The sequence below is a fragment of the Cygnus olor genome, chromosome 28 (assembly GCF_009769625.2).
Source record: "Cygnus olor isolate bCygOlo1 chromosome 28, bCygOlo1.pri.v2, whole genome shotgun sequence".
Classification (NCBI taxonomy): Eukaryota; Metazoa; Chordata; class Aves; order Anseriformes; family Anatidae; genus Cygnus; species Cygnus olor.
The window spans coordinates 795,598-804,484 of NC_049196.1; the positions used below are offsets into that span (position 1 = coordinate 795,598).

Here is an 8,887-nt window from a genome sequence, read left to right on the forward strand (position 1 = left end):
TCCCACCAACATGGGGGGCCAACCACCCCAACACCATGGAAGGCCATACCACCCAACCCCATATAAGGCCATACCGCCCAACTCCATATAAGGTCGTGCTGCCCCATATAAGGCATACCGCCCAACTCCATATAAGATCATGCTGCCCATACAAGGCACACCGCCCAACTCCATATAAGGTCGTGCTGCCCCATATAAGGCACACCGCCCAACACCATATAAGGTCATGCTGCCCCATATAAGGCACACCGCCCAACACCATATAAGGTCATGCTGCCCCATATAAGGCACACCGCCCAACACCATATAAGGTCATGCTGCCCCATACAAGGCACACCGCCCAACTCCATATAAGGTCGTGCTGCCCCATATAAGGCACACCGCCCAACACCATATAAGGTCGTGCTGCCCCATATAAGGCACACCGCCCAACACCATATAAGGTCGTGCTGCCCCATATAAGGCACACCGCCCAACTCCATATAAGGTCATGCTGCCCCGCCCTCCATTGTGAGGTCATGCCCGCGCGCAGTATAAATACCACGCGCACGCACCCATGGCCAGTAGCAGACGCTGTCTCCACCCCTGTGCGACTGGGACGGAAGGCAGCAGACGCTACAGGGTCAGGGGCTGCCGCCCCTCGCAGACCCAGCGAAGGTGACCGTCAGTGGCCAACGGCCACAGCAGTCACAGCACAACAAACTCTCTTCTCGTACCCGTGGCCATGGTGCGGGACGTTGCAGGCCGGGGACTGACGGGGCCCAGCCGCCCCGCGCCCCGACGGGGCCCAGCGCAGCTCCCTGGCAAACCTGCGCAGCAGGAGGAGCGCCAGCAGGAGCTGCAGGCACTGCGGGCCAAACTGGATGGCGAGCGGCTCCACAACCAGGAGCTGCAGCGCCACTTCGCCGCTAAGATTTCCAAGATGAAGGAGGCGGCGGAGAGGGAGCGGCAGCTGATGGTCCAGCAGCTGCAGTGTGAGTGGGAGAAGCAGCAGGCCCTCGACAAACAGCGGCTGCGGGAGCAGCAGCGGCAGCAGCGCGCAGCGGAGACCCGGCTGCTGCTGCGTTGGGAGGAGGCCGAGCTGCAGGCGGCGCAGGAGCTGCTGCAGCAGGAGCGCGACGCTGCCCTGCACCAAGCACGGGAGCTGCAGCGGCAGCTGGCCGACGAGCTGCGAAGGCCCTGCAGGAGCAACAGGGCGGCCCACGCCAAGCTCCAGGATGTCCTCGAGGAGCTGCGCTGGGAGACGCACGGGGACCAGCCCGCCCGCATCCGCTACCTCCAGCGTGAGCTGGAGCTGGAGAAGAAGTTGTTCATCAACTACATCGTGGCGGGCTTCGAGGGAGAGCAAGAGGACAGCCAGGGGACGAAGGGCCGAGAAGACAGAGAAGGGCCCTGGGGCAAGGCGGAGCCAAAGAAACCAACACAGGCTCCGTCCTCCCAGAACACACCTCAGCAGGGAGCCAAGGAAAGCTGCAGCACAGAGCAGGGCAGCAGCCGCCACCCTGTGAAGGACGCTCACGTCCAGGTGAGGAGACAGGCTGAGGAAGCTGGGGGTGTGGAGCCTGGGGAAGAGAAGGCTCCGGGGAGACCTCAGGGCGGCCTGCCAGTCCCTAAAGGGGGCTACAGGGAAGCTGGGGAGAGACTCTTTGTCAGGGAGTGCAGTGGGGGGATCAGAGTAACGTCTTGAAGCAGAAAAGGGCAGGTTTGGGTCAGGTATAAGGAAGAAATCCTTCCCCAGGAGGGCGGCGAGGCCCCGACGCAGGCTGGGGGTGCCCCATCCCTGGGGGGGCCCAAGGCCAGGCTGGACGGGGCTGGGGGCGGCCCGGGCTGGGGGCAGGGGTGGTGCCCATGGCAGGGGCTGGAACGAGGTGGGCTTTGAGCTCCCTTCCAACCCAACCCTTTCTCTGATTGGGCGCTTGCAGGTGCCAGAGCCTTCCGACGAAGACCTGGTGCTGCCTGGCAGCACGTGCCCCTGGATGATGGAGCAGCACACCCGCCTCCAGCGAGCCCTGAGCGACCTGAAGAGGCTACGCCAGGTCCTGGAGGCAAAGAAATGCCTCCTGGGAGAGGGAAGCACCAAGGAACCATGCCAGGAGGTACAGAAGCTCCAGGAAGCCAAAGAAAAACTGGTGGTGCTTACCGAGCGGCTGGAGGAGAAATGCAGATCCCTGCAGGAGACCATCCGCCAGGCCAGCAAGACTCCAGGGCCTCTGCCCAGCCAGAGCTCCGCCGAGGCGCCGCCGCCTTGCGAGAGTGCCCCCAGCCCAAGCGAGGAGGTGCTGGTTGCCCAGCTCACGCAGCTGAGCAAGGAGAACAAGAGACTGGAAGAAGAAAATTCTCGCCTCCGAGGGCAGGTGGACGCAGCGATGGAAGTCCAAGCTGAAAGTGCTGACCTGAAGAGGCAGCTACAGCAAGTGGCAAAGGAGCAAAAATCTGCCCTGCAACAGGTCAGCAAGCTTCAGGCCCAACTGCAAGAGGCAGAGCGCCAGCTGAAAGCGCTCAAGCAAATTGCAGACAGAGGGCCACAGCTGGAGAGAGAACACCTGGAGACACAGCTAGCGCTCCAGAAGGAAGAGCAGGAGCTCGAGAGCTTGCGGAGGGCTCAGGCAGAAGGGAAGAGGCAGCACGAGGAAGCCTCGCAAATGTTACGAGCCCAGGTGGCTGAGCTGGAAGATCGGTGCCACCACCAAACTGAACAACTCCAGCTGCTCGCTGAGGAACTGCAGCGGCTGAAAAACGAGCAATCCAGCCCTGCCATTACCCATCTGCCACAGTTACCATCTACCACAGATACCACCCACACAGTCACCTCCAAATCCGAGTCGGCAGAGGACAGCCCAGGGCCCTGCCTTCCTTCAGAGGAGGACGCTGCAGATGAGACCCAAGAAGCAGAAACGCAGCAACAGTCCTTCATCCTGCAGGTTCCAGTGGGACAAGGACCACTAAGGATTCGGAAATTCCTAGCTCGGTACAGCTATGACCCTGCTGATAGTCCCAACGAGCATCCGGAGCTAGAGCTTCCCCTCACCGCAGGACAGTTTGTTTATGTCGTTGGGGAGATGGATGAGGATGGCTGGTATATAGGAGAGCGGACGGACGGCAGAAGAGGGTTCGTCCCCTCCAATTTGGTGGAAGAAGTTTTCGATGACCCCGTCTTGATGCCAGTGCCTCCAGAGCTAAGGGATCTCCTTCTGGACACAGATGATGAGGAGAGTTCCACCGACAGCTGCAGCAGCAGTGAGGAAGCCGGGGATGATCTGGACAAAGAAATCTGTCCCGGTGTGCTGGCTGAAGAGGCCCTTACAGAAGACTTCCTGGAGGAGCTGTGTGATGGGCCAAAAGAGGAAGAAGAAACCTCCAGCACAGGAAACAGTTATTCCAGCTACCCTTTCTGTCTGTCACTCGATTTGGAGGAGGAGGAGAAAGAAGATCAGGGTGGGGGTGCCGAGGGCTTCAAAAATCAATAAAGTGTGGCTAATGATGAGCCTGGCCTAGGTGATTCTTCTCCAGAATGTTTATAGAAATGGAAAAGCACTTCTTTGCCCTGCAGGTAACTGCAGGCTGGAACAGGTTGGCCAGAGAGGTGGTCGAGTTCTTGGAGACCTTCAAAAGCCAGCTGGACGCGGTCCTGGGGACCTGCTCTGGGTGGCCCTGCCGGAGGTGGGGCTGGGACAGGCGGACTCAGAGCTCCCTTCCCTCAACCTCTGATTCTGGGGACGGAAAAGAGACCCCCAGCGAGGCCCTGCAGAGCCTCAGACCTCCTCGGGGCACTCTGGAGGGCCACAGGGCCTGCGGGGCCCCTTTCACGGGTTGTGGAAGCCCCCCATCACCAGCTTGTGTCATGGGGACTTGTCACAGCCCGGGGCAGTGGGCGCCCAAACCCTTCAGAGGCCGGAGCCACCACGCCGAGGGGGAGCTCCTCCCGTTACTGCCAGGCTCCCCCGGGCAGCGGGGCAGAGCTCTGTGCGACTTTTTATTATTATTTATTAGCTTTATTGTGACAAAACGCCGTGTTTTGGGGATATTTCTGTCAGTGCGGGCCAAGACCGCAGCCACCACTCCTCCCGTTACTGCCAGGGCAGCGGGACAGAGCTCTGTGCGACTTTCTATTATTATTAGCTTTATTGTGACAGAACGCGGTGTTTGGGGATATTGCTGTCAGCGCGGGCCAAGGCCGCAGCCCACCTTTGAAACTCTAACTCTAACCCTTACCCTAAAATGCCCCCACAGAGCTATCCCTAACCCTAACTGGAACCCTTACCCTAAGCCTAACCCTAACCCTAACCCTAAAAGGCCCCCGTGTAGCTGAGGTAACCCTAACCCTAACCCTAAGTAGGACCCCAGAAAACACGTACGCCGTCACTTTCTCCCATTCAAAAGTGCTCCCAACAGAAGCCTTTGGGTACACCCGAACTCCCTTGGGGAGCCTTTACACAACCCCACACACAACACGACCGTGCTTTTCATGGCCATGCTATTCCAAAATGAAAACTATTCTGAACCGATGGTTTGCTCCACAAACATGCTGTTAGGGCTGGTTTGTTTGTTTGTTTTTTGTTTTGTTTTGTTTTTGAAAACATCCAGAGGCAACAACGTGAGGCTGCAAGAGGAGACGTTCAGGCTGAATATCAGGAAATGTGTCCTTACTTAGAAATGTGGTCTGGCTCTGGAACTAGCTCCCGCTGAAAGGTTTCATGGCACAAAGGCTGCCAGAGTTCAAGAAGCGTTTGGACAATGATCTCAGACACATGGTAGAGCTTAGTGATATGGTTTAGTGGAGGACTGTTAGTGTTAGGTCAGAGGTTGACTCGGTGATCTTGGAGGTCTCTGCCAACCTAGACGATTCTGTGATTCTGTGAGTAATGGGTGGTTCTGTGTGGAGCCAGGACTTGGACTTGATGATCGTTGTGGGTCCCTTCCACCTTGGGATATGCTATGATTCTATGATTACAGGACAAAAGAAGGCGATTTATCCGAACACCTAATGGGAACGCCATTCATCCTCACAGCATATGAGGCCTTACATCCCGACACCACGCGACACCACACCTCCCAACACCATCAAATGCCAAACACCCCAAGGCAATGGGCGACCAAACATCCCACCAACATGGGGGGCCAACCACCCCAACACCATGGAAGGCCATACCACCCAACCCCATATAAGGCCATACCGCCCAACTCCATATAAGGTCGTGCTGCCCCATATAAGGCATACCGCCCAACTCCATATAAGATCATGCTGCCCATACAAGGCACACCGCCCAACTCCATATAAGGTCGTGCTGCCCCATATAAGGCACACCGCCCAACACCATATAAGGTCATGCTGCCCCATATAAGGCACACCGCCCAACTCCATATAAGGTCATGCTGCCCCATAAGTCATACCGCCCAACTCCATATAAGGTCGTGCTGCCCCATATAAGGCACACCGCCCAACACCATATAAGGTCATGCTGCCCCATATAAGGCACACCGCCCAACTCCATATAAGGTCATGCTGCCCCATAAGTCATACCGCCCAACTCCATATAAGGGCGTGCTGCCCCATATAAGGCACACCGCCCAACACCATATAAGGTCATGCTGCCCCATATAAGGCACACCGCCCAACTCCATATAAGGTCATGCTGCCCCGCCCTCCATTGTGAGGTCATGCCCGCGCGCAGTATAAATACCACGCGCACGCACCCATGGCCAGTAGCAGACGCTGTCTCCACCCCTGTGCGACTGGGACGGAAGGCAGCAGACGCTACAGGGTCAGGGGCTGCCGCCCCTCGCAGACCCAGCGAAGGTGACCGTCAGTGGCCAACGGCCACAGCAGTCACAGCACAACAAACTCTCTCTCGTACCCGTGGCCATGGTGCGGGACGTTGCAGGCCGGGGACTGACGGGGCCCAGCCGCCCCGCGCCCCGACGGGGCCCAGCGCAGCTCCCTGGCAAACCTGCGCAGCAGGAGGAGCGCCAGCAGGAGCTGCAGGCACTGCGGGCCAAACTGGATGGCGAGCGGCTCCACAACCAGGAGCTGCAGCGCCACTTCGCCGCTAAGATTTCCAAGATGAAGGAGGCGGCGGAGAGGGAGCGGCAGCTGATGGTCCAGCAGCTGCAGTGTGAGTGGGAGAAGCAGCAGGCCCTCGACAAACAGCGGCTGCGGGAGCAGCAGCGGCAGCAGCGCGCAGCGGAGACCCGGCTGCTGCTGCGTTGGGAGGAGGCCGAGCTGCAGGCGGCGCAGGAGCTGCTGCAGCAGGAGCGCGACGCTGCCCTGCACCAAGCACGGGAGCTGCAGCGGCAGCTGGCCGACGAGCTGCGAAGGCCCTGCAGGAGCAACAGGGCGGCCCACGCCAAGCTCCAGGATGTCCTCGAGGAGCTGCGCTGGGAGACGCACGGGGACCAGCCCGCCCGCATCCGCTACCTCCAGCGTGAGCTGGAGCTGGAGAAGAAGTTGTTCATCAACTACATCGTGGCGGGCTTCGAGGGAGAGCAAGAGGACAGCCAGGGGACGAAGGGCCGAGAAGACAGAGAAGGGCCCTGGGGCAAGGCGGAGCCAAAGAAACCAACACAGGCTCCGTCCTCCCAGAACACACCTCAGCAGGGAGCCAAGGAAAGCTGCAGCACAGAGCAGGGCAGCAGCCGCCACCCTGTGAAGGACGCTCACGTCCAGGTGAGGAGACAGGCTGAGGAAGCTGGGGGTGTGGAGCCTGGGGAAGAGAAGGCTCCTGGGAGACCTCAGGGCGGCCTGCCAGTCCCTAAAGGGGGCTACAGGGAAGCTGGGGAGAGACTCTTTGTCAGGGAGTGCAGTGGGGGGATCAGAGTAACGTCTTGAAGCAGAAAAGGGCAGGTTTGGGTCAGGTATAAGGAAGAAATCCTTCCCCAGGAGGGCGGCGAGGCCCCGACGCAGGCTGGGGGTGCCCCATCCCTGGGGGGGCCCAAGGCCAGGCTGGACGGGGCTGGGGGCGGCCCGGGCTGGGGGCAGGGGTGGTGCCCATGGCAGGGGCTGGAACGAGGTGGGCTTTGAGCTCCCTTCCAACCCAACCCTTTCTCTGATTGGGCGCTTGCAGGTGCCAGAGCCTTCCGACGAAGACCTGGTGCTGCCTGGCAGCACGTGCCCCTGGATGATGGAGCAGCACACCCGCCTCCAGCGAGCCCTGAGCGACCTGAAGAGGCTACGCCAGGTCCTGGAGGCAAAGAAATGCCTCCTGGGAGAGGGAAGCACCAAGGAACCATGCCAGGAGGTACAGAAGCTCCAGGAAGCCAAAGAAAACTGGTGGTGCTTACCGAGCGGCTGGAGGAGAAATGCAGATCCCTGCAGGAGACCATCCGCCAGGCCAGCAAGACTCCAGGGCCTCTGCCCAGCCAGAGCTCCGCCGAGGCGCCGCCGCCTTGCGAGAGTGCCCCCAGCCCAAGCGAGGAGGTGCTGGTTGCCCAGCTCACGCAGCTGAGCAAGGAGAACAAGAGACTGGAAGAAGAAAATTCTCGCCTCCGAGGGCAGGTGGACGCAGCGATGGAAGTCCAAGCTGAAAGTGCTGACCTGAAGAGGCAGCTACAGCAAGTGGCAAAGGAGCAAAAATCTGCCCTGCAACAGGTCAGCAAGCTTCAGGCCCAACTGCAAGAGGCAGAGCGCCAGCTGAAAGCGCTCAAGCAAATTGCAGACAGAGGGCCACAGCTGGAGAGAGAACACCTGGAGACACAGCTAGCGCTCCAGAAGGAAGAGCAGGAGCTCGAGAGCTTGCGGAGGGCTCAGGCAGAAGGGAAGAGGCAGCACGAGGAAGCCTCGCAAATGTTACGAGCCCAGGTGGCTGAGCTGGAAGATCGGTGCCACCACCAAACTGAACAACTCCAGCTGCTCGCTGAGGAACTGCAGCGGCTGAAAAACGAGCAATCCAGCCCTGCCATTACCCATCTGCCACAGTTACCATCTACCACAGATACCACCCACACAGTCACCTCCAAATCCGAGTCGGCAGAGGACAGCCCAGGGCCCTGCCTTCCTTCAGAGGAGGACGCTGCAGATGAGACCCAAGAAGCAGAAACGCAGCAACAGTCCTTCATCCTGCAGGTTCCAGTGGGACAAGGACCACTAAGGATTCGGAAATTCCTAGCTCGGTACAGCTATGACCCTGCTGATAGTCCCAACGAGCATCCGGAGCTAGAGCTTCCCCTCACCGCAGGACAGTTTGTTTATGTCGTTGGGGAGATGGATGAGATGGCTGGTATATAGGAGAGCGGACGGACGGCAGAAGAGGGTTCGTCCCCTCCAATTTGGTGGAAGAAGTTTTCGATGACCCCGTCTTGATGCCAGTGCCTCCAGAGCTAAGGGATCTCCTTCTGGACACAGATGATGAGGAGAGTTCCACCGACAGCTGCAGCAGCAGTGAGGAAGCCGGGGATGATCTGGACAAAGAAATCTGTCCCGGTGTGCTGGCTGAAGAGGCCCTTACAGAAGACTTCCTGGAGGAGCTGTGTGATGGGCCAAAAGAGGAAGAAGAAACCTCCAGCACAGGAAACAGTTATTCCAGCTACCCTTTCTGTCTGTCACTCGATTTGGAGGAGGAGGAGAAAGAAGATCAGGGTGGGGGTGCCGAGGGCTTCAAAAATCAATAAAGTGTGGCTAATGATGAGCCTGGCCTAGGTGATTCTCTCCAGAATGTTTATAGAAATGGAAAAGCACTTCTTTGCCCTGCAGGTAACTGCAGGCTGGAACAGGTTGGCCAGAGAGGTGGTCGAGTTCTTGGAGACCTTCAAAAGCCAGCTGGACGCGGTCCTGGGGACCTGCTCTGGGTGGCCCTGCCGGAGGTGGGGCTGGGACAGGCGGACTCAGAGCTCCCTTCCCTCAACCTCTGATTCTGGGGACGGAAAAGAGACCCCCAGCGAGGCCCTGCAGAGC

At 59.1% G+C, this 8,887-nt stretch overlaps 2 protein-coding genes across 2 annotated transcripts; both read left to right on the forward strand.

Moving 5' to 3' along the window:
• Positions 1-453: 453 nt before the first annotated feature.
• Positions 454-8,621, forward strand: LOC121060765 (RIMS-binding protein 3-like). The gene is made up of 3 exons (XM_040538857.1): positions 454-1,525; positions 1,923-3,337; positions 8,406-8,621. The coding sequence occupies exons 1-3, from the start codon at positions 725-727 to the stop codon at positions 8,602-8,604; spliced, it is 2,415 nt and encodes an 804-aa protein (XP_040394791.1). The 5' UTR covers positions 454-724; the 3' UTR covers positions 8,605-8,621.
• Positions 5,569-8,487, forward strand: LOC121060769 (RIMS-binding protein 3-like). Its single transcript, XM_040538860.1, has 2 exons — positions 5,569-6,664; positions 7,062-8,487. Exons 1-2 carry the CDS (start codon positions 5,864-5,866, stop codon positions 7,440-7,442), a joined length of 1,182 nt encoding a protein of 393 aa, XP_040394794.1. The 5' UTR covers positions 5,569-5,863; the 3' UTR covers positions 7,443-8,487.
• Positions 8,622-8,887: the final 266 nt, after the last annotated feature.